This window comes from Peromyscus californicus, unplaced genomic scaffold (assembly GCF_007827085.1).
Source record: "Peromyscus californicus insignis strain IS unplaced genomic scaffold, ASM782708v3 Scaffold_1__1_contigs__length_55948999, whole genome shotgun sequence".
In the NCBI taxonomy this organism is placed as follows: domain Eukaryota; kingdom Metazoa; phylum Chordata; class Mammalia; order Rodentia; family Cricetidae; genus Peromyscus; species Peromyscus californicus.
Genome location: NW_026294492.1, coordinates 47,537,644 through 47,562,575, shown reverse-complemented (window position 1 = coordinate 47,562,575; position 24,932 = coordinate 47,537,644). Strand labels below are relative to the sequence as shown.

General features: G+C 45.4%; 1 protein-coding gene across 2 annotated transcripts; it reads left to right on the top strand.

Moving 5' to 3' along the window:
• Positions 1 to 1,103: 1,103 nt before the first annotated feature.
• On the top strand, positions 1,104 to 22,506 carry LOC128115721 (leukotriene-B4 omega-hydroxylase 3-like). 2 transcript variants are annotated; one of them, XM_052746718.1, is made up of 12 exons: positions 1,104 to 1,301; positions 11,963 to 12,107; positions 15,123 to 15,176; positions 15,269 to 15,396; positions 15,568 to 15,689; positions 17,923 to 18,193; positions 19,547 to 19,613; positions 19,786 to 19,915; positions 21,369 to 21,502; positions 21,595 to 21,659; positions 21,834 to 21,916; positions 22,295 to 22,472. In XM_052746718.1, exons 1-12 carry the CDS (start codon positions 1,104 to 1,106, stop codon positions 22,470 to 22,472), a joined length of 1,575 nt encoding a protein of 524 aa, XP_052602678.1. The 2 variants fall into 2 exon arrangements, with proteins under 2 accessions (XP_052602678.1, XP_052602679.1); XM_052746719.1 differs by lacking the exons at positions 1,104 to 1,301; positions 11,963 to 12,107; positions 21,834 to 21,916 and having other exon boundaries at positions 15,073 to 15,176; positions 22,295 to 22,506.
• Positions 22,507 to 24,932: the final 2,426 nt, after the last annotated feature.

The following is a 24,932-nucleotide window of genomic DNA, read 5'->3' as shown; positions in this document are numbered from 1 at the left end:
GGGTCTAGCTGTTTAGTCTAGCCTAGGACTAATAGGGAGATAGTCTCCCCCCTCCTAAGTTATGCCTGTACCCACCTCCTTTATTGGGTGAACAGTCTGTGCACTCAGGAGAGAAACAGGAATAATTGATTTAGGGGAGCTACCTACCCACCCCTCTGCCTAGCTTATCCCGTGAGCCTGTGGTGCTCTATATCTTATTTACCACATGATGCTTATTGTCTTTGATGCTCCTGGAAGACCCCAAGAACTCAGACATACCTGCTTCTAGCATTCACCCAGCCTTGGCTGCATGTCTCAGTACCTATTGTAGGAGTTCTTTGTTTCCTGTCTCTGCTGAGACTCTGGGCTGCTGGAAGACAGGCTAGCAGCTGGTGGGCGGACTCTTCAGTCCCATAGCCTTCTCACATTGTACAGAAATGGTGCCCGCCCTTCTCACAGTCCAGTGGACAGGAGTTTGCGAGATGATCAGGGACCATGCTGGCCAAATTCTGATCTTCTGCTTGTGGATTCCCAAGCTCACCCTTTTGCTTAGTGTACTATGTCCTTGGAGGAGGAGGGGTGCTGGAAAACACAGAACTCGGAGTCACTCATGCTCCACAAGGGAGGGTCCAAGTCCCAAGGTCCAGGAATCCACCCTATAAAGGCTTTCCTTGTTTCTTCTGCATTCCAGGCTAGCTCTGGAGCCTGCCAAATCCGGCCTTCTACAGCATCCTGCAGGTCAGGAGTCAGGCTCCCAGTACGTTCTAGTCTAGGGTTGGGGAGGGCAGTGCTTAGGGCTGGGGCAGGGAGGAAGCCAGCTGTCCGGGCAATGTCTGAGATGACTGTTTCTGAATAACCGAGCTCCCAGGTACTTCTGTGTAGTTTGGGGAGGTCTGGATTCGGATCAGCCGTCCCCTTCTCCTCCCTCCCTCTCTCCTCTCTGTGTTTCCCTCATCCCAGCCCTCTCCTCCCTTCCCTTCCTCCTCCCCCTCTCTCCTTTCACTGTCTCTACCCCTGTGCTTCATCCCCACCCCACTCTGGTCTGCTCCCTGGCTTTACAGTCTCCTCCTCTGTTCAGTCTCTGCAGGCTCAGGGACTCATGCTCTGTGCATCTTCCCAGCAGGATGTCACAGCTGAGCCTGTCCTCCCTGGGACTGTGGCCTGAGGTGGCCTCCCCATGGCAGCTCCTGCTGCTGGTTGGAGCCTTTTGGCTCCTGGCCCGAATTCTGACCCAGATCTATGCTGCCTATGGGAACTACCGTCGCCTCCGTGGTTTCCCTCAGCCCCCCAAAAGGAACTGGCTTATGGGCCATGTGGGCATGGTAAGTGTGGCATCAGGATGGGTGGGGGTGTCAGAGTGGATGGTCTTTTGGGGGCCAGGAACGGGGCTCAGACTGATGGGGTGGGTTAGCTGATGGTCTTGGGTATGCCTTCCCTTCTCACCTCCCTGGGCTCCCACCCCAGTCTGCTCTGGCATTTCCAACTCTCTTCCTCACACTGGAGGATACTGAGTTCTCAGGGTGGGAGACACAGAGTGAAGACCCCGACATTTCCTCAATGTCTGCTTGTTGGACTTGAGGCCTCCCGGAGACTGTGGCAGTTTCTTTGTGTGAGTCCATCTCTGTCCTACAGTTCTCTAGTATTGATCTTTGATCTCTGTCCCTAACTGCACACAGGCAGGGCACAGCTGGCTACAGCCGAGCTGCAGGCTGACTCCCACCTCCCTCCCTGGGCCACTTCCTCCTTACCGTGCTCTTCTTCCCTAAGATAGACCAGTGGGCCCTGTTGTGTTACCTGGATAAAAACTGTCCACCCACCCTCCCATGGACCTTCCTTGACCCCACCCTTCACCCCACACTTTGGACTTTGACTCCCATCTGATCTCCCATTTAGGTGGCTTACTCCAGCTGCTTCACCTGCACATGGCTCAGTGTGGGCTGTGCACAGAGGTTCCCGATGCTCTGAGGCTGGTGGGCATCTGGTGTTGGTGGGTGGGAGCTGCTATCCTAATGGAGGCATAGAGGTCACTCCTGCCCTGCCCCCAACCCCAGGTACCTGTTTGCCAAGGCTAAAAGGTCCCTGGTGTGTGGCCCTTTGCCCTGGGGAGGAATTGGAGGTTGTATGGACCTGCCAGAACATTGATGGTCCTAGGTAGACAGCATGACTTGCCTACTAGGCCTGGAATGGACACTTGGGACTTGGACAAGAATAGAGAAGGTAGTGATTCCCTCTACCCCTGCAAAATCCAGACACTGGTTCACTTCAGAGGCTGTCATTTCCAGAGATGGTAGGAGGGACCTGCTGGTGTGCCTTGGACATTGTCTTAGGGTTTTCCAGAGGAAAGGGACCAATAACACATACATTCACCCCTCCCCTACCCCCACACACTCATACACTTTCTCAAATGCTCATGTACACACACACACACACACACACACACACACACACACACACACACACTCACATACACATGCACACACATACACTCACACACACACTCACACAGAGTCATATACCAATAGTGATAAGGACACATTCTAAGAAATTTATCCAGAGCGATCTGACACACAAACCTACATGGGAAAGCTTAATGCACACTTAGGCTATGTGTTGCCAAATTGTTGTTCCTACTACATCAATGTGTTCTGATGTAATATTATTTATGTACATAAATGTATTTAAACAAAGAAAGAGCATAGTAAAAATAATAGGTAGCAGTTCTCTGACTCCGTTACAACCTAAATGACCAAGGTCACCTGTGTAGTCTGTTTTTGACAAAAGCACATAGCTATGTATATATAGTCATGTATACATACACACACATATCTATGCACATATATAGAATGGAGGAGAGGAGAGAGGGAGGGGTACATTATATTGTGTCATGGGAACTGGCTTATGTACTTAAAGAGACTGAGGGGGCCCTCAGTATACAGTCTGCAAGGACTCTTGGTTGTGAGCAACTCAGTCTCAGAACAAAGGTGTGAGAATCCAGGGGTGTCTGAGGGCTCACATGTAAATGCTGCATTCCAGTGCCTAAAGGACCTGGACTTCTGATATCTGATGGGTGTCTCAGCTCTGGAAGTCAGAGCAAATTTTCACTTCCTCTATCTGGATCATCAGTGGGTTGAAGGAGGGGGTGGGACATCCTGACTCAGTCTACTGATGCAAATACTTGTTGTGGAATATTCCTTTATTGAATAGTTCATCTAATTATTCTTCATCAATTAAAAACTCGGGAGTCAGATATCAGGGTATCTGAATGATCAGATAAGCAGCAGAGAAGTGGCCAGTGACTCTCTCTCTCTCTCTCTCTCTCTCTCTCTCTCTCTCTCTCCTTCCTCGGTCCAAAAAGGGCTGAGACTCTCTAGCAGCTCCATCCTACTACTTCCTGTGTATATCTGTCCTCAGTTCTCCAAAACCTCTATCGTTAATTTTGATCAGCTAGTAGCTAGCTCAGTCCTCTGATTCAAAACAAACTTTATTGACAATCTCAGGAGCATCAGAATGCAATCAAAATATCACACATTTCTCCCCTTTTGTCTAAATAAAAGGGAAGGTTTTAACTCTGACACAGAAAAAACTATATACAATAAGAACAGTTATCAGGTAGGAATTATATTCACAATGTTCAGTCTATTTGCATTTGGTAAATTCAAAGAAAATACTCCATTATCTTTGAGTTCAAAGTTTTGTACCTAATTTATATTACCAACCCAAAACTATTTATTTATTTGAAACCGCAAACATTTTCTTAGATAAACAATTTAAACTTTTATGTTTCTCAACATTATATACTTTACACCTCTTTTGTGAGTTTCTTTTCTGAATTTCATAACAAGGAGAACTGTAAGACTATAACTAATTTAGTCTTCAACCCCATCAGAGTCTGAAAAAGGATATAATATTACCTGAGTAAACAGGAAGTGCAGAGCAAACAACTTCCAAAACTATAGGAATGACAGAAACATCTGACTGCCTGGACAGTCACCCATGGTTCCTCTTCAATGTTGGGACATCTATCTTCAGCCTACAGGCCTAGAGACTTTCCTGTGAAGCAGGAATTTTGAAGGACTGTCCTACCCTGTCTTGGCAAAGTTTGGCAGTCACCTTTTTTAGTGTCTTGCTTATCCAATTTGGACAGCATACTGTCAGCAGTCGAGGCAAGGGCAATTTCTTGCCTAGTGGCTAAATTTTGCCACAAAGAAAGCAAACTCCAAATGGAGGTTCTTTGATGCCCATCATCTTCTCTAAAGTAGTTGATGCTGTCAGGAGCATATGTGTCTCACTGTTACAAAAAGCCTTATGTTATTAAAACATCTTAAATGCCATATTATGTAAATCTCTGAAGTGTTTGAAGACCATCTGTCTATCTAAAATATATCTCTATTTGACCTTGAAAACATACCTAACATGACTACAAGTTAGATTGTTATAAATGACTAATTATTACCCTGCATTTCTTTATTATCCTAAATAGTTTGTAATAATAACTTTCAAGGACTAGACATTTACATTACATTGTTAAATGAACTGCATAGATACAATACCTTAAACAAGAGTAGAAATGCATGCACAGTATAACAAAAATAGCCTTAAATTTGTATCAATATACAAAAAAACCTAAACAAAAGTGTGAACATATATATAGTATAACAAAAATAACCTTAAATTTATATCAATATACAAAAATCCATATAAATGCAAAATATTTAAGACTAATAGTTGCTTTTTTAGTTTAAAAGTAGATTCAATAATCTACCCTTGTGTCCTATTATTTCTATATCCCCCTTTTTTCTTTTCAGATGGAGATCCCTGAATCTAATCTCCTTTGTTCAGCTTTTTTCCTGACCATTACCAATAACAACTTCTAACCAACCACCCAAAATGACAACTAATATCCATAACCCACCGAATGACCAAAAACCACCCACCCACCTCTTGGGAATGTGGGTGTCATGTTCTCTAGATTGCTTCCTGCTGTCTGGGGGGTGATGGTATTGCTAGTGGCCCCAGAGAAAATTGAGAAAATGGTCAAGTCCTGGGAGAGCTAGCTGCATCATTTGTTCCCGTCTCTGTGTAGTGGGAAAGTGCAAGGCTTATCTGAAGTCCTGGCTGGAGTAGTGCATGAGGTTGGATCATCTCAGCCAGCCACCTTGAAATTGTCCTGAGCAGTTTGTAGTCCAAAGTCGATATTTGGGTGGTGTCTGTCAGCTTAGTGGTGTTACTACAATCCAAGTGGAATCGTTGTGGTGGGGCCCTCTCATCCTTTTGGAGGCTTCAAAGATCATTGTTAGGAATGGTCATGGTTCACTGCAGAAAACTTAAACATTTTAAATGTCATATGCAGCAGATTTTGGAAAGTTTAAAGGACCACAATTTGTTAAGTACATCAAAGGTACACAATTTAATTCCTAGTTACCTGATTCAGACTCAAGCCTGAAATTATGTACACAAAGATACATGAAGCCTTCTTTCTAGAATTAGTTAGTACTCTATATGACCACTAATATCACAGTAGGAAATAGAAATATATATTATAAATTTTGAGATAATACTTTTACCTTAAGAAAAGTTTTAAAGAGTCAAAATAAAAAATGAAAGAATTATGAGATTAGTGGCAATGAAATAGTCCCTTAATTTTAGTTTTTCTTCTGTCCCATACCAAGTGGCTTTTCTGATATGAGACAGAGATTTTGGATTTTCCTTTAACAAGCATGCTTGGGTTTAGAGAAGGAGGGAGCCATGCTCCAACTTCAAAGCCAGCCTTAATTTTTAATTGAACTGGGACTACAAAAACATCATTTGCTTTATATATCTGTGGAGAACAGCAGAAACAAACATTTGGGAAGATTTATGAAATTTTTGTCCTGTTGGAAAGGTGCTATACCATTAGGCCAATTTACTCTTTTTCTTGGGACATTTTCTCTGGATGATTCATATTTTTTCTTCAGATGTCTCATTTGTTCAGTGGTCTTCAGATTCCTCAGTTGGATGCCTTCATTCTCCGGGAAAGAGAAAAACAAAATGCTGCCCCAACCCCAACTTTGGGGAGTTTCCTTTTTGGCAGGTTCTATCTGATCAAATGAAAGGTATTTGTTAGTCTTATATGCTAGTTTAGATTGAATGGCCATGCTGGCTGATGAACTATCACCTCTTCTAATCAAGAGGTCTCTCCTTTTCAAATCTAATCTTTATCAGTTTTGATGGTATCCATAGCTTTTCTTCTGCTGTGGAAACAAAAACAAAACTTCTTCGCCAATATAACACATATCCTGGTTTCCATTCTGGGGTCAACATGTCTTTAAACTATACAGGCTGATTTAATTCAGCAGTTTTTTTTTTTCTATTATCCAATGTCTCTCCACAGCTGTCATTCTATTCTCATTAGCATTTTAAAAATTTAAAGTTAATAAAGCATTGTGCAATCTATCCCTGGGGGTGTTTATTACCCCTTTCTGTTTATTAAACATATCTTTTAAAGTGCAATTAGATCTTTCTATAACTGCTTGCCATGTAGGACTGTGTGGTATACCTGTAATATGCTTTATGTTGTAATGTGCAAAAAACAAAACTGTTTCATTTTGCAAGAGATATATGCTGGAGCACTGTCAGTCTTAATTTGTACAGGTATCCCCATGATGGCCATAACTTCTAATAATGTGTAATTACAGAATCAGCCTTCACAGAACTCAAAGCAGTTGCCCATTAAAATCCTGAATATGTATCTATGGTATGGTGTACATATTTTAATTTTCCAAACTCTGCAAAATGAAACATATCTATTTCCAAATTTTATTTCTTTGAGTACCCTTTGAGTTACTTTCTGCAGGTAGTGGAGTTTGGTTATACAAAAAACAAATAGGATATTTCCTTGGCTTGTTGCCAAGTGGTGGAAAACAAATCCTTGCTATTAACATGGTGTTTCTTATGAAATTCTGAGGCTCCAAGCACATTTCCTACCAATAGTTGATCAATTTTTTTCATTACCCTGTGCAGATCCATATAAGAGCTGATATGTGTTATATACAAGGGATGATTTCTATTTCTGATTATTTCTTATAATCGAATAAATAGCAAGTTAATTCCAAATCATCTTGAATAAGCTCAGCAGTTTCAATATGTAAAACAACTCTTTCTGCATATTGAGAGTCAGTAACTATATTAAGAGGTTCTGGAAAATCTAATAAGACCAGAGAATAGCATATAATTCTGACTTTTGAACAGAATCACAAGGGCTTTGAACCACTTTATTTAAATTTCCAGACTTATAACCTGCTTTTCCTGATTTATTTGCATCAGTATAGAGTGTAGGTGAAATTGGTGTTTCCCATACAATGTGAGGAAGAACAATTAGTTCTCTTTATAAATAGAAGTCTCTTGCTTTGGGGCTATTTATTGCTAACCTCTCCCAAAAAATTACTGCAAGCTCTTTGCCAATGTTCATTTTCTGTCCATAATGAGGAAATTTCAGCATTAGTAAAAGGTACCACAATCTCTGCTGGTTCCATTCCTGAATATTGATGAATTCTTAATTTTCCTTTCAGAATCAATTCAGAACATTTTCTACACAGGTCTTTAATCTTTTTACTCTGTTTGTGTGGTAGAAACATCCATTCTAAAATATTATCTTCTCTCTGCATAAGAATTCCTATAAGAGCATGTGTAAAAGGGAAAATAACCAGAATACAATCAAACCCTGGATCCAAATGATCCACATGTGCATTCTATAACATCTTTTCTATCAAAGCCAATTCTTTCTCAGCTTCAGCTGGTAATTTTCTTGGACTATTTAAGCCCTTATTACCTTGTAAGGTTTGAAATAAATTACTTAGTTCTTGAGTTGTTAATCCAGTTGTAGGCTGTAGCCACTTAATATCTCCCAGAAAATTTTGAAAATCACTGATTTGATTTTTTCTGATTTGTACTTTCTGTGGTTGAATTTTTTGTAAACCCATCTTATATCCTAAGTAATTAATTAATAGAATGCCCTCTTTGTATTTTTTTCAGGAGCAATTTATAATCTCCAACAAGTTAAATTTTTCTTTACTTCTTCAAACATTTTCTCTAAGGCATCTGAATCAGCTAGTAAGATATCATTCATATTATGGTAAATTATAGATTGAGGAAATTGTACAAATTATTTCCAAAGGCTATTGTACAAAATATTGACATAAGGCAGGGTTATTTAACATCTCTTGTGGAACAATTTTCCACTGATATCTTTTAACAGGTTGGGAATTATTGTAAGTAGGTACTATGAAGGCAAATTTTTCTCTATCCTGTTCTTTGAAAGGTACAGTAAAAAAGCAGTCTTTTAAATCAATGTAGACCATCCTTTAGTAAAAGAGAAGGTAAAAGAATTCTAGGCTGTAAAGAGCCCATTGGCTCAATCACCTTATTACAAGCTCTTAGATCTGTTAACATTCTCCATTTTCTAGATTTTTTTTTTCAAATGACAAATATACGAGAATTCCAAGGGCTGGTTGATTCTTCAATATGTTAAGTGTTCAGCTGTTCCTGTACCAATTGTTCTAATGCCTGTAGTTTTTCTGATGTCAAAGGCCATTGTTGCACCCAGACAGGTTTGTCGGTTAACCATTTTAAAGGTAGAGCTGTTGGTACCTTTGAAAGATCAGCAGCTGTTGTACCCTGTTTATGTGTAACGGGGATGGTCAGTGACTGTTCTTGATAATGTCTTTTAATATTTTTTTTTCAGAAACAGTTTATGGTTTGTTTCTGAGATTTGAGGAATGTTAATTTGGGTATTTCATTGCTGCAGCAAATCATGTCTCCTTAAATTCATTGCTATGTTAGCAACATATGGCTTTAATTTTCCTCTCTGTCCTTCTGACCCTATACACTCAACCCATTTTGCCCTTTGTTTTACCTGAGGTAAAGTTCCAATCTCTAGAAGCTGAACATTTACCTCCTGGAGAAGCCAATTTGGATGCCAAAATTTTTATGCAATTATTGTTACACCTGTGTCTACCAAACCCTCAGTTTCAATATCATTTATTTGTGTTTTTAACTTTAGTCTTTGATCATTTACAGAAGTTTGTCAAAATACTTGTTTTATGGTCTCTCCTGAAAAGTTTGTTTTATCAAATAAAGCTGTTCTGTCATCCAGAGCAGTATGGGTTTTCAGAACAGGCAGTAAGTCTTTTAATTGCTCTGTGGAGGAGTTTCCCCAATGTTAACAGGGAGTAGTTGGACAAAATTTGACACAGGGGCCTGTGAGAGACCCCCTAACGCATTTCCTGATGGCAAAGGGTTACCCTGTCTGTCCCTTGTTGATCTGCATTCATTAGTTCAATGTCGGCCTTTGTCACACCTTCTGCATACTGCAGAAGGGAGGGGCCTTCTGTTTGGATTATCTCTAGAAAAAAAACATTGTTCCTAGGAATGCTTTGCCTACAGTCCCTTTTCAGATAACCTGGTTTACCACAATTAAAACATCTAACTTTTTGATTTTTCTTAAAATTTTTAGAAATCACTTCTCCTATCCAAGTATCATCATAAGAGTGATGTTCAATATCAGCTATATTTCTAATGAGTTCATCTCTTGGTGCTGATCTTGCCTTTAAAGGTCTAATCAGTCTTTTACATTCTGAATTAGCATTTTCAAAAGCCAAAGATTCAATTAATATTCATCTAACTTCTGGATCTGATATCATTCTATTTACAGCTGAAGTTAATCTTTGCAAAAAATCAATGAAGACTTCTTTTGGGCCTGTGTAATTTTAATAAATGACTCAGTCCTCTTTCCTGATTCTTCAACCCTGTCTCAAGCATTCAAAGCTGGTATATGGCATAGAGCCAAGGAGTGATAGTCAAATGTACTCTGTTTTTGTTAATCAGCATACTGGCCTCACTGAGAAGCTGTTCTTGGGAAATTTCACTATCTCTAGCCCTATTTCATTGTTCTGTAATCCTGGCTTCATCTCTTCATCATATTTTCCACTGTAACTGAGGTCCAGCTTCCAATATGGCTGTAATGAAATCTTTCCAGTCTTATGGAATAATTCTATTCTGAGTGGCCCATGAATTTAATACCTGCTTCACAAAAGGTGAATGCATACCACCTGAAACTATTGCTTCATTAAATATCTTTAAATTTAACATTTCTATAGGACCCCAGCTAACTTTTGAGTAGCCTTGGGGGTACCCATCATCTGGTGGTCATTTTTGAATGGTAACTAGATAAATTAAAGTTGGTTTTCTAATAACCTTGGGCCATTCCTCTTCAGTTTCATATTGAAATTGTGCAGTAGGTTCTGCCCTAAACTCCTCTTGTTTGTGTGTGAATATTTTTCTTAGTTTCATTAGAAGGTTTTTCTAAGAATTGTACCTTATCAGTCAATTTTTCATATTTGGCACCCATATCAAGCAACTTTTTTAGGGATAAAACATAATTGCCAAACTGATATTTATTATAATTGACATTATGTCAACCCCAGCTAAGGTGATTATTCCTTCATTTAATTGTTCCTTTTCCAAACCATTCATTGTGGAAACCATACAGAGACCTAACTCTCTGCATTGTTACACTGTTTCCCATTTTTAACGTGGGGAAAAATTTTTTAAAAATAATTCCCCACTTTAAGACTTCCCAGGTGTGTCACCAGGCCTGCTGATGATGACAGTGAAGTGTGAGGCTGGAGGCTGGCTGTCACTGCATAGCGTGGCTGGACAGAGAACACAGGTTGTGCACAGCCTGGTGGAGGGCAGCTGCAGCTGCTCATGAATAACTGAGGGATGAGAGTGTGTGGTGGTCACAGCAGCAATAAAAGCCAGAGCTGGTGTCCGAGGCAGCTGATCTGGTATGGAAGCAGCCCAAGGAGAGGGTTCAGGAGATGCCCACAACCTATGGGAAGAGGGAGCCAGCCACTCAAACAGTGGATACAGGGGAACGAGTGGAAGAAGCATGTGTGGTGGGAAGTGAGGGCTCTGGGGCCACCCAAAGGCAGAGCCGGCCAGGGGTGTGAGGCTAACCTTGGTGGTGGCGCCCAGGCACATATGGAGTTTGGGCAGGCAGCAGCTGGAGGGTGTTGTAAAGAGACTGCAACAGGAAAATCCCAGATTCACTCAGAGTGCGTGGGGCAAGGGAGGAAATGCCAGGCACGGTGGTGGCTCCAGCCACTGCAAAGCCAGGGGTGAGTGGCTATTTCATGATTTCATGCCCCAAGTTGGACACTGGATGAAGCAGTTATCTAACGATTCTTTATCAAAAAAATTCAGGAGTCAGATATCAGGGTAAGAACCTGAATGACCAGAGAAGTGGAGAAGAGACCAGTGCCCTCCTCTCTCTCTCATTCCTCAATCCAAAAATGGCCAAGGCCCTCTCTGAGCCCTGTCCTGCTACTTCCTGTGTCTATCTGTCCTCAGTCCTCCAAAACCTCTATAGTTAATTTTGGTCAGCTAGTGGCTAACTCCACCTCTGATTCAAAACAATCTTTATCAACAGTCTCTGGAGCATCAGAATGCAATCAAAATATCACACAACACTTTACACTGTATGAAGATGCTTCCCTGTGATTGGTTTAATAAAAAGCTAAATGACCAATAACTAGGCAGGAGGTATAGCAGGGACTCTGGACAGAGAGAGCTCTGGGAAGGAGAAAGGCAAAGTCTCTAGTGGAGGCAGAGGGAACAGACATGCAGGAGGAGAGGTAAAAGCCACGAGTCATGTGGCAACATGTAGATGAATATAAATGGGTTAATTTAAGTTATAAGAGCTAGTGGGACAAGCCAAGCTACAGGCTGATCTCTGTGTCTTTTTTTTTTTTTTTTTTTTTTTTTTTTTTTTTTTTTTTTTGTGAGCCCAAAGAAAAATCAACCTACAAATACTTCTTCTGGAAACTTCTGGATCATAGATGTAGCCAGAAGTCATGTTGTATCAGCTTCCTGAGCGTCCCTGAGCTCAGCCAAGTTGATCATCCATCAAGTGAACTGGAGGTAACTGTTCTTCCCTGTTTTTCAGGTTCCTCGAACAGAGGAGGGCATGAAGAGAGTAACTAAACTGGTAGAAACTTATCCCCAGGGCTTTTTGATATGGATGACCCCATTGGTCCCCATTATCAATCTGTGCCACCCCGACATTGCCAAATCTGTCCTCAATGCCTCAGGTATCTATGCAAGCTGGTGGTGGCGTGGCTGTGGGGTGGGGGATCCCAAGATTTCTGGTCCCCATCCCCATGCTCCTGTGTGGCCCCTGCAATAGCCCAGTCTCTCTTTTTGCTCTTCTCTCTCAGCGTCTTCCCCTTCTCTCCATGGCATCACCAACTCCCATGCTACTCTCTCCCCCCAGTATCACATTGTTCCCACCTGGATCTTCAGGTTTGGGACATCTCTGGAGGTCCTCATCCCTGTCCTTAGCCTTGGAAACCCACGCTCTGTCTAGTTTCCCTCGGAGCTGAGTGGAGAAGTGCGGTCTCTACTCGGATGTGTTTAGAGGGCTCCTGTAGAAGGAGTTGTTCGAGCCGTTTGCAGGAAGGTTGAAGGCAGGGGTAGGGTGGCTCAGTGGGCATCAGAAGCAGCTGGGGCCCAGGCCTGGCATCAGCAGAGCCACCCCTAGGCCTGGAATAACGAGACTTATGGCTGGTGGAAGATCTAGGGTGCTGTTTCTACGCCACTCAGTTCTTCTGGGTTGATCTTTCTACCCCTTCTACTGGTTGGTCATTTTATATCCATTGCTGTCTTGCTCACAAATCTCTTCCAAGACCTCTCAGTGTATCATGATCTCCTTCTTCAGCCCTTTCCTTCCCCATTTTGGGAAGTTGCAGAGTCCCACAAAAAACATGGCTCTGACACCTGCAAAGCAGGTTCCTGGCTGTCTCCGACTGCCAAATTCTTTTTCAGTTGTGAAACTCAACTTCATGTGGTCCAGAGACAGAGAGGAACCAGTTGACTGTAGAGACCATGGAGACTGATCTACAGGCACAGATGGATCCATCTCTCAAACCACATTGCCGGGAATCTGTTTCCTTTCAGGTTACCTTCCTCTGCACCACTGTTCGTTCAAGGCATATCTTTCTTCCTAGTGAAATGAGTTCCAGAAGTTCAACACTGTGGGGGAACTTGCCTTTCCCCCAGCATTCCCATGATTGACTTAATTATTCTGGCCTGATTCATAAGGCAAATTCTTCATTTGGTTACTGCAACTCTGCCCAATCTGGACAGGAACAATCTTTCCAGTGCTATTGCTTGGGGAATACAAAGCAGTTGAATGGAGAACTCAGACCGTTGATTTTTCAGTCCCATGTATGCTATTGACTTATGAGAGATGATGGGCAAATGTCTGTATCCTCCAGATTCAGGCTCTTTCTGTGGAAGATGGGATAGAGGAGAACCCAGGCTAATATGGTGTTTTGGATTCAAGTTGAGAATGCCTTTTTTTTGTTGTGGTAACTGAGACTAGGGTTGGTGTATAGCCAAGTTGTTGGGTGAAGACTCTGTCAGGGCTCAGCACGGAGCATGAGGAGGTGCTGGGTAGAATTCCCAGAATTTCCTGCGGGTAGGTGGGGCTATGGCATGTGTTCATTTCAATCTTCCACCCCATCTTTACTAAACTCTGCTCCAGTTCGACCCTGCTTGCCTACCTCTGAAACTCTTGTGCTCCTTTCAGCTGCTCATGTACCCTAAGAGCAGGAAGCCTGGGCCATGACAATTATGCCCCTGCCTCAGGCACACGTGGATGCCACCCAGTTTCCCTCTGGGCTTGTAGCTTGTCTGGAGCACAACTCTGTGATGTCTTCTGTGTAGCCACATCTGCTGTAAGGTCCCATTTACTTGTACATGTGAGTCCTGTCTATATCTGGTGTATGCTGTACTGGGGACCCTATGATGGTCATGCCTTGGCTGAGCTGGTGACCTTGATATTTGAGGCATGTCAGGTGCTGCTTGAGGAGGCATTTGGATTGTTTATTTTCTCTTGTTTGTTACGTCTGGCTTCTGCTTGGGATTTGCCTAAACTGTGGAACCCAGTGTCCCACTGACAAGTGACAGGTCTTTTCTGAGTATTGTTTAGGGAAGGAATTTAAATAAGTCCGGGTGACACCAGTGGCCCAGTCTGGTCATATTTGGGCCACGTATGGCATGTTGATGGACTTTTTCGGAGACAGGGTCCTGCTACCTTAGCCCAGACTGTTCTTAAACTCCTGGTTCTCCTGTTGCAACTTCTCTTTTACAGATTACAGCTGTTCAGCTCTACAACAACCTTTCAAATCCTGTCAGAGGCCTGTCTCTGGGGTACACTGAGACCTGTCAGACTGTAGTGAAAGATTCAACAGATCCACTGAGTCTGGCAGGAATTCTGGAGTGATGGCACCCATGCTTTGAAGTAGCCTTTTGTAAATAGTCAGTGATTACTATTTGAGTTGCTCTTCCTGAAGGATTCCCAGCCTTTGCATGACTTAGCCTGAGACAAAACTGGCAAACCAGGAAGCCTTGTGTGGCTGAGAATTGCTTAGCTAATGGTTCCTTCAAACAACTCCTAGATCAGATAAGAGGTTTTGGTATGCAGAAATTGACTTGCTAAAGGTCCGTTTCGTGTAACAATAAAGAGGCTTTTGTGAAGTGAAAAGGCACTTGTCCCTCAGAGGCTGTTTCCCCTGCTGCTGACTCTCTTTCTTCAACTGATCCACTGACACAGAACACCAACAGTTAGACCATCTCTGGTCCATGTCATAGCATGTGGTGTCATGGCAGGGCAGAAATGTGTATTAAGGCTGGATCAGGTCATGTTAGCTCTTGTGTGTTCCTGACAAGTTGTCCATGTCTATTTTAGGAGATGTAAGAGATTATTAGGGTGGTCAGAGGGGAAGTAGGTCTTTGTAAAAGTCTATAGAGTGTTGCTATTGGCTCATGTATAGCAGACATGTTGGTCTATGTAGAAGCCATGTGAAGGCATGCTGGGGCATGATGTACCATGTCAGGCTGTGTCTTCACCCACTTGTTGTCTAGTCTGCTCCCCCCCCCCCCCGCCCAGTTTGCTCCCCTTTACTGCTTACTCTGTTCTTAACTCCTTTCCAGCCATTCTGAGTTTGGAGGGGAACAGCAGACCCGTGGCTAGTAGACCCTATTCACTCCCACAATCTGCCCTCACCCACTCTATGTCCCCTGACTGTCCTTGTTCATGTCAGCTGCAGTTGCTCTCAAGGACGTGATATTCTACAGCTTTCTGAAACCTTGGTTGGGTGAGTATCTGCAGGTGAGGGGCAAGGGGCGCTGATGGAGGTCAGGAGAAGGCACTGTCCTCTCTCACTTCTTTGGTTGGTTGCCTTACCAGGAGATGGGCTCTTGGTGAGTGCTGGTGAAAAATGGAGCCACCACCGGCGCATGCTGACACCCGCCTTCCATTTCAACATCCTGAAGCCCTATGTGAAGATTTTCAATGACAGCACCAACATCATGCACGTGAGTCCCTGGAACCCAGGGTTACAATGTCTGCTCTCATCTAAAATAACCATTTGTGTAGTTGCAACAGAGGATGGATAAGGAGGCTGGTTCTGTGGGGGTAGAGTTGGTTTGGGGTGGGAGAGCCAAGGACTAAAACCAAACATTGACCATGTCCCTCTCTCTGGCTAGGCAAAATGGCAGCGCTTGATCTCTGAGGGTAACACCCGCCTGAATATGTTTGAGCATGTCAGCCTCATGACCTTGGACAGTCTGCAGAAATGCGTCTTCAGCTTTGATAGCAACTGTCAGGAGTGAGTCCCTAACCTGGGCCGTGGAAGCAAAGGAGAAAGAGCAAGGCAGAGTGGCTAGAGAGCCTTCTTGCAGGAAGTGGATCAGAACTGTCAGGGAAGCACCTGGGGGGAGCAGAGGGGGAGAGTGCTTGTTCCCTGAAATAGGATTATTTGCATAAGATAAAGAATGTAGATCGGCAGAGCATGTGGCATTCTGGAAGTGAGGGAGTGAAGGCAGGGGGATTGACAGTGGCTTGTGTTTGGGTGGGTGCCACCTCAACCCCTGGCACCCTGGCATCCCTATACCCAAAGAGTCTGGAATGTTCTGGTAGAAGATCCACCTCAACTCCCCTCGCCCATCTCTTTCCCCAAACCTGCCCCTTCAAAACCCCTCAAAAAAAGTTCTCCCAGCAGAGAGGCTCAAGACCACTCCCATAGGGGATATAAGCTACTTCCCAGAAAACAGACATGTGGTTTTTCTAATTCGGTCTGATTTGGTTTGATTTGGATTGCTGCGTTGGCGGAAAGGCTTATGGGGTGTAAAAAACGTATCAGTTTGACCATAAGGACAGTGAAAGGCCAAGTGATGACTCCTGAGTTTCCCAGGACAGCTATGACGGTGCCTGAGGTCTTATTAGCCATATTTCTAGCAGTGTGCCAAAGTACTTGAGATGAGAAAAGGTTTATTTTGGCTACTGGTGTCAGAGTTCTGGTTTCATTCGTACTGTGACAAACACTTTGACCAAAAACACCTTGGGGAGAAAATGGTTATCACATCTTACACTTCCGGGTCATGCTCCATCATTGAGGGAAGTCAGAGAAGGAACTCAAGCAGAAACCATGGAGGCATGCTGCTTCCCGAAAACTCGCAGATCTGTGCTTAACTAGCTTCCTTATATAGGCCAGGACCACCTTTCTAGAGATGGTGCTGCCCAGTGGGGTAGGCTCTCCTGCATCAATTAAAAATCAAGACAATCCCCCACAGACATGGTCTAGTGCTGTGTATGATGTGTGGGTTCAAGTGGATCTGAGAAAAGACAGAGGCACTCTGAGGATGAAGTTTTAGCCTTTTCCGGCTGCAGGGGGATCAGCCTCAGGCAGATGGACTCACTTTGCTGAGCAAATGGCTTTTTTGTTGTTATCCAATTTACACCTTTCACAAGTTAATTTCTGTATACCAAAACCTCTTGTCTAAGTTCTCCAGGGGAACGATGCCAAATGCAAATTCTCAATTAAAGGTCACCTGGGTTTGCCAGGTTCTCCCCCAACCAAGTTTTGCCCAGGCCTTTGCACCTTTAGGAAACTGTCAGACAAGATTCACATATTTCAAACGGAAGGTAGCAGAGACAAAAGGCAGATTAAAGCTAAGTGCTAGCATTCTGGAATCAAACCAGCTGCAGAAATCTGCAGGAGCTCTCCCGACAGCCCAGGCAATTCTCCAGTCAAGGTTGTCCTGTCTGATGAGTATAGGCTCTGATGACAATTAAGGCAAATAGGGCCACTGGGTCTAATGCTTCGGGGCCTGCGGAAAGGCAGCATGTCTCAGCTAGGAGCATAGGAGAGAGGAAGCTGAAAACATCAGGGTATACAAAAAGTAAAGGGAGAGAAAGGGGGGGCAGACAGACAGACAGAGAGACAGAGAGGAGACCAGGGTGCCAATATCTCATTCATGACCATCCCCAACAGATTATCCCCCTGCCGAGACACCATGTTTTAAAGACTCTTAGCTCCACAGTCAGGGTACCAGGATTATTTAATCCATGGCCTTTGGGAGGACAGTTCCAAATTGTAGTAGAACTGATGTTGGAAATGATCAGAACTAAGCTGTCACTACCCGTTGTCCTACAGACTCTACGGATCAGTTGACACTCGATTCAGGGACATCCTAGAGGGAGCTGAGTGTGAACCTGCTGAAAGAGAATGAAGTCTTTGGGAGTTGAGCTGGGTCTTTGGGAGTTGAGCTGGGTGGGAGTTTCAAGAAAGAAGTGAGACAGTCTGGATCATGGGTGGTAGAGGAAGGAGAGGAGTCTGCTGTCCACACTACTTACTGTAGCATCTACAGAGGTGGAGTCAGCTCAGAGATGCAATGGAGTGGAGACTGTGGAGAGAAGTCTTGGCCCCCACCATACTGCATCTATGTGACCTTCTAGTTCATCTGTTCCAGATGGATTTAACCTCCTGGATGCTAGCTAGAGCTGGTCCTTGGGACTCACATGTGTTAAATCCTTTCCTCCTCTATACCCAAATCCTGCAGGAAGCCTAGTGAATATATTGCCACCATCTTGGAGCTCAGTGCATTGGTATCTAGAAGGAACCAACAGCCCCTGCTACACATGGACATGCTGTACCATCTCACTCCAGATGGGATGCACTTCCGAAAGGCTTGTAGCATTGTGCATGAATTCACTGACGCTGTCATCCAGGAGCGGCGCCACACTCTCCCCAGTCAGGGTTTGGATGACTTCCTCAAAGACAAGGCCAAGTCCAAGACTTTGGACTTCATTGATGTGCTGCTGCTGACCAAGGTGGGCTGCTCAAGAGATGGAATGGGTATTGATGCCAGACGTCAGGTCTGATAACATGGTGCTGTGGAGCCAGGGTATGTCCTTGTGGTTGGGAAGGACATATTAGGCATAGAGGGATTTAGGTGCAGAAGACAACTGTAGCTGGAGTTTTCTCCAGTCCTGCCTGGCCCACGGTCAGGACAAATCTCTCTCAACCACCAGTCCTGAAGCTGCTTAGCCCCAACCAAGTAAACACACAGAGACTTATATTGCTTATAAACTGTATGGCCACAGCAGGCTTCTTGTTATCTAGTTCTTATATCTTAAATTAACCCATATCTATTAGTCTATAAGTTGCCATGCGGCTCGTGGCTTATCGGTACCTTACATGTTGGTACTCATGACGGCGGCTGGCAGCGTCTCTCTCACTCAGCCTTCCACTTCCCAGAATTCTCCTCTCTCCTTGTCCCACTTATACTTCCTGCCTGGCTATTGGCCAATCAGTGTTTTATTTATTAACCAATCAGAGCAACACATTTAACATATAGAACATCCCACAGCAGACAACCAAGTTTGAAACTTTGAAGAACCTGAAGCCTTTTCAAATTAATATATTATTAAGTGGCAGTTATATCTGTCCATATCTATGCTGACCAAATCCATGATCAGAACAGTCTCCTTAGTCATGGCAGTAGGCACAGCCAAAATGGGACTGTAGCAGTGATTTCCTGTTGTCTGCATCCCATTTTCCAGGCGAAGTGTTTACCTGTACACGCAGCAGGGCTTATATAATCACAGGAAGGAGGATGGCAGGTTAGCATCTTGCAGTTCATATAGAATAACAGGTACACCCGAGTCAAGTTCCCCTCTAGGAGGTAAAGAGGCCAAAGAGGCAGGGAAGGAGCAAGAGATACAGGGATGAGACAGGAAGAGACTGATGGAGGGAGGGTGGGAGAGAGAGGAGACTGTGTTCTGAGGTTAAACATGTTCTCTCCATGGCAAAGGAGAAGTCTATACAGTGGCAAACCAATGACTCCACAGGACGTAAGATTCCCTGGACCCAGTACATTAGACTGGGAGCAGAAGTCTTTGCAATAAGCCTTCACCTCTAACTTCTGAGGCAAATTGTCATGAATTCATCTTGTATGTCAGATCACTAGCCACTTTATCCAAAAAAAAAAAAGTTTCCTCATCACTCAGAAACATGGAAATATTTATTCAGGAACAAATCAAGAGGTAGAGTGGCCACCATGAAGCCTGTGGGATGGGGACTTTATTGACGATGACTGAAAAAATGTGGTGTAAGAATACTGTGAGATTTGGTGTCTGGATCCCTCTGAACTGATGCAGTTTGAGCTCTTGCCTTGTCTCCAGGATGAAGATGGAAAGCAGCTGTCAGATGAGGACATCAGAGCAGAGGCTGACACCTTCATGTTTGAGGGTGAGGGTCCCACTGTGAGACTAGAGCAGACACTCCATCCTTGGAGCATGTTGAGGGGGAGGGGTTCTACTCCTTCCTTCCACCACCCCTGCGGTTTATAACCATGTGTGTGCTATCCACCTGGTGATGCTGAAACAATACATAGACCCAAGCCTGCCTGTCTCTCCCTCAGGCCATGACACCACAGCCAGTGGGCTCTCCTGGATCCTGTACAACCTGGCGAGGCACCCGGAATACCAGGAGCGCTGCCGGCAGGAGGTGCGGGAGCTGCTGAAGGATCGAGAGCTTGAGGAGATTGAATGGTGAGCTCTGGTTTGTGGTCTCTTCTGTAGACCTTCTTCTCAGCTCTGTTTCCCATATGAGGAAGAGATGCTCTTTTTGTTAATTCTTCTAATTCTTCCATTATTGTTCAGTACACACAGGAGCTGAGTTCAGAGGGGGATACTCAGCCTGGCCAGCAAAGGAAGGGTTTTCGGCTTATGAGACAGAGAGATTTGTGTTGCTGAGGCAACAGTAACCACACATGCACGTGTCAGAGGAGGCACTCCTCCTACCCTTCTTCCCAGCAGCCTCTTTTGCTTCCCTGAGTGCTTGCTCTTTTCATGCACCTCAGTTCCTACTGCACTGCCAGGTCCACGGATTCACAGGGACACCTTGGTGGTGATCTATGTGCTGTCCAGTTCCCCTGGGTCAGTCATTTGTCACTGTCCATTCGTTCAGTAAACCTTGTCAACTGTCTTCCCACCTCAGTTTTGTGTCCACCCCCATCTGGGCTCCAGAGGCCTGAGGTGGCCTCAGGCCAGGAAGCTGACTGCCCGGAGCTCTCAAACGGATGGGAGAGTGCTCATTCAGGACACTTTCCCAACTCTGCACTTTGTTAGATTTATATGTTTTATTTTATACGTAATAGTGTATTTCCTGCATGTATTTTATCATGTCTACATGTGTCTACAGAGGTAAGACGACAAGGTCAGATCCTTTGGAACTGCAGTTAGGGATGGTTGTGAGCCACCCTGTAGGTGCTGGGAACCAAACCTAGGTCCTCTGCAAGAGCAGCAGGTGCTCTTAACTGTTGAGCTGTCCCTACAGCCTCCTCCCTCATGTCTCTGCTTTTCCAATTCTTACATATTTGATACTTTTGGGCACTGTATTAAAATGGTTAAAAGGACCAGAGTCAGCAGAGGATACACCAAGACCAAGTTCTTAGTGCAAAGGAGATTTATTTGACCCAGAGGGACAAAAGTCAGGGGATAGGAGACAAGGGAGAGAGGAGAAAGGGGAAAGGGAGAGGGGGAAGTGATATTTACCCTGGAGGGACAAAAGACTGCCTCTGGATAGAGAGGAGACAGATGTGGTCTATAGGTGAATGGCAGTTTATAAAGGGAAAAGAGGAAGCCTGTGCTGGGATGAAGTGGTCTGTTTTGACTGGGCATGCTAATTAGGTGAGCCAAAGTTGGCTTTTGATTGCTGGACTTCGATACTTTGATAGCTGGACCTCGGTGGTCAGCCTCAGGAGGAGGAAATGGCCAAATAAGGGAATAGACATTGGTGGCTAGCTTTAGGGATGTAATCTATGGTTTAAGAAGAGGTGAGGGAAGGGGGCTGGGGGAGCGGGGGAAAGGCAAACCTATCAGCGCCTTGTTTGCCGTGCTCTGCCTGCTAGAGCCCTTCAGTGGTTGAGAAACCGGGTTTGCTGATCCACATGGGCTGGCAGCTTCTGTTTTGCTGTTGGATAATTGTGTGGTGGTTCCTTAGGGATGACCTGGCCCAGCTGCCCTTCCTGACCATGTGCATCAAGGAGAGTCTGCGGCTGCATCCCCCAGTTACTGCCATCTCCCGCTGCTGCACCCAGGACATTTCCCTCCCAGATGGCCGGGTCATCCCTAAAGGTGCACATAGGACAGGGGAAGAGGGTCCTGGGTAGGCAGGCGGATCACCATGCAATAGAGTCTTGTCGGTACAACCCCTTCTTCTCCTTCAGGTGTTACCTGCCTCATCAGCATCTTTGGGATTCATCACAACCCGTCTGTGTGGCCGGACCCCGAGGTGCTGCCTGTCTTACTACCTATTCTCCTATATTATGGGTTGGTGGTCCTAGGGGAGGGGCAGGGCTTTGACACGGGAAATCAGATGTCACCTTCCCCCAGCACGCGCAGGACTCCCTCCTTGGCTGTCCTGGGAGAATTCACTTATGCACCATGGTTTCGTGTCTTCTGCCAGGTCTATGATCCCTTCCGCTTTGACCTAGAGAACATCAAAGACAGATCTCCTCTGGCTTTTATTCCGTTCTCTGCGGGACCCAGGTGAGGCCAGAGGGTTTAGGATGATGGGGCGGAGTCTGGAGCTGAGGGTGAGAATGGGGGGGGGGGAGTTGGGATGGTCTGTTTTGGGTCTCTTTCCCGTCCTCTGCTCAGGAGTAAAGGTCTGTAGAACCTGGGGTTGGAAGGTGAAGGGCGGGCGGGTAGCCCTGTGCTCAGAGCCCTGTCCCAGCCCAAGTTGGGAGCGGAGGCTGAGCCAGGCAGGTTCCGTGGATGTGGATGCCCAAGAGGGGTCCTAGGCCCTACACTATCCCTCCTGTCCCTCATGCTGACCAGTCACAGAGGGAACCCGGTCAGGTTGTGTCGGACGCTGTCTGTCTGGGTCCTGGCACAGTCAAGAATCTCTATCCTGTCCTCCCGCAGGAACTGCATAGGACAGACTTTCGCCATGAGCGAGATGAAGGTGGCCCTGGCGCTCACCCTGCTGCGCTTCCGCGTCCTGCCAGACGATATGGAGCCGCGCCGGAAGCCGGAGCTGATCTTGCGCTCAGAGGGCGGGCTGTGGCTGCGGGTGGAGCCGCTGAGTGTGGGCACAAAGTGACCCCCTACACCTGACCTGGGACCACCCTACCCACCCACCCACTTCTGCGGATCCTAGAATAAACAGAGCTGTCGCCTGTTGGACTCACTGAAAGCCTGCAGGAAACTCTAGGGATTCGAGACTTGGGAGGAGGAAGCCAACTAATGCCCAAGACCTCTGACTTCTTTGGCAGCCCACAGACCCCTATGATGATGACGAATTCTTCTCCATCCAAACTGTATTGTTCTCTGGGCAATTAGGAATCACGAGTTGGTGTGGGAGCAGGAGAGGGACCAGGATGAAGGGCAAGATTAAGGCTCTGATTCTCAGAGGCAAACCCTTAGCCACACTATATTTCCACCTTTGAACATTCATTTTAATCTCACACGCCTGTCTTCTCTTACCTTGGGATTCGTCACTGTTTCAATGGTTTATTAATTTCTTGATTTTTTGTTTTTGTTTTTGTTTTTCGAGACAGGGTTTCCCTGTGTAGCTTTGTGCCTTTCCTGGATCTCGCTCTGTAGACCGGGTTGGCCTCAAACTCACAAAGATTCACCTGCCTCTGCCTCCTGAGTGCTGGGATTAAAGGCGTGTGCCACCACCGCCTGGCAATTTCTTGATTATTAAGGCTAACAAGCCAGGCCTTTTTTGTTGCTGCCTTTGAGATAGGTTCTCACTTTGTTTCACTGGGCAGTCTCAGACTACGGTGTTAAAGAAACCTTGCCTCTGCCTTCCCAACAGCTGTGGGACTACAACCCATCGGGCACTATACTGGGTAATTCTGGCTCTTCTGTAGCATGTCTGATCACTGCAGCATCCTACAGGTTTTATCTAGTGAGAGGAGAGTGAGGGATTCTGGGATGATGGTGTGATTTGGAAAGTACTACAAACAGTGGCCATATCTGGACTTCTGCTCTGCAGGGGTCTCCTTAAGGACAGAGCCCAGTGACTGACTTCTTCCAGGGAACTTGGGACTAATAACATCTATAAAATAGGAAGGAACATGGTGGGGTAGGAATGTAGCCTACTGATGGAGCTCTGAGCATGTGGGAAACACTGTGTATTTTCCTCTCAACACACTATTTATTAAAAACAAACAACATGGGATGAGAAAAACAAAGACCTGGGGCCTGGAGAGATGGCTCAGAGGTGAAGAGCACTGGCTGCTCTTCCAGAGGTCCTGAGTTCAATTCCCAGCAACCACATGTTGGCCCACATATCTGCTGCCCTCTTCTGGTGTGCAGAGCAGAAGGCCAAGAAATACCTACAGCTCGGAAGGGAAAGGTATTTGATAGGTTTTCTGTACCTGGATAATAAGTTTTTCCTCTAACCTAGTAAGCCAGATCAAGCCGGATTAAAAAGTAAAAGACCAGGTTTATTTGGTCAAAGCACTCCTGGGTGACCCTCCAGCCCCCAGAGATTGAGGTGGGGGAAGGGGCAGGAGAAAAGTCACAGGGTCAATTTAAAGCAGGTGTTTATGTACCCTGTAGCTGAGGGATGATGTTTGTGTCCGTGTGTGTGGTACCCTTTGGGGCAGGGTCTTGATCAGCTAGCAGCTTGGGGAGGGGGAGCTTGGTGGTTTTTCTGAGAGGACAGGGTTTGGAGAGGCAGGAATGGATCCCAGCTGGAGATTCCCGCTGAACAGTATCCTGGCAGTCGGAAGCCAAGTAATACCTATAGCTCTGAAGGGGAAGGTATCCCGGCACACCTGTGTGGCTTTTGTAGTCAAAGCAAACAAAGCCGGGCGCTCCATGGTGACACTTACCCAGCCGGAGGGGAGAGACAAGTGGTTAGAGCAGGTCGAGGAGAACACAGTTGGAGAAGTGCAAGTGTCTTAGTGGGTAGAACTGCACAGGTGGTGGGTGGGGTCTTGAAGAGCGTTGCAGGGCGTACGTCCATGCATGGGCAGCCCAAAGGGAGCAGAAGAGTCTTTCTTAGAAGGTCAGAGATAAGAGGCTTAAGTCCCCTGAGGCTATGGAGAGAGAGTGGATATTGAGCCTGGATGATATATTTAGTGGGGTCTGACAAGGAGAGAAAGCTGTCACCCTACTTTGACAATAGGGGAACAAGAGGATGTGGGTCCCTAGAACTCCGTCAGGACTAAACAGGTGGCCCCCGTGTCCAGAAGGGAGAGATAGATCTCCCTGATACTGTGATGTCTACCTGAGGCTCCCAGTGTGAGATGGCAGTGGTCAGGCCAAGGGAACCTGGGCCCCCTCAGTCATCCATGGCCAGATCTAGGAGGTTGGTTGAAAGGTCATCTGGGCTTGATGTTCCCACTCCTTGGGGGACATGAGGTCAATCAACACCCCACTGGTCTTCTTGATGGCATCTTGGACATGGTCTGGGTGGTTTATGAGGGATCAGACGGGCCAGGGGCCCAGTGACCCTCCTTACTGCAACAGGGACCTGGAGGTTCTCAGGCTTTGGGAGGTCAGGGAGCCTGGGCAGTTGCTATGGACAGTCGAAAGGCCTTTACAT

What these genes read in the sequence shown, in the direction of transcription:
- LOC128115721 (XM_052746718.1), top strand. Translation starts at nt 1,104, where the DNA reads ATGTCACAGCTGAGCCTGTCCTCCCTGGGACTGTGGCCTGAGGTGGCC. An exon ending in ATCTGTCCTCAATGCCTCAG is followed by an intron (nt 12,108 to 15,122) that starts GTATCTATGCAA and finishes TGTTCATGTCAG; the next exon opens with CTGCAGTTGCTCTCAAGGAC. An exon ending in GAGCTTGAGGAGATTGAATG is followed by an intron (nt 19,916 to 21,368) that starts GTGAGCTCTGGT and finishes GTGGTTCCTTAG; the next exon opens with GGATGACCTGGCCCAGCTGC.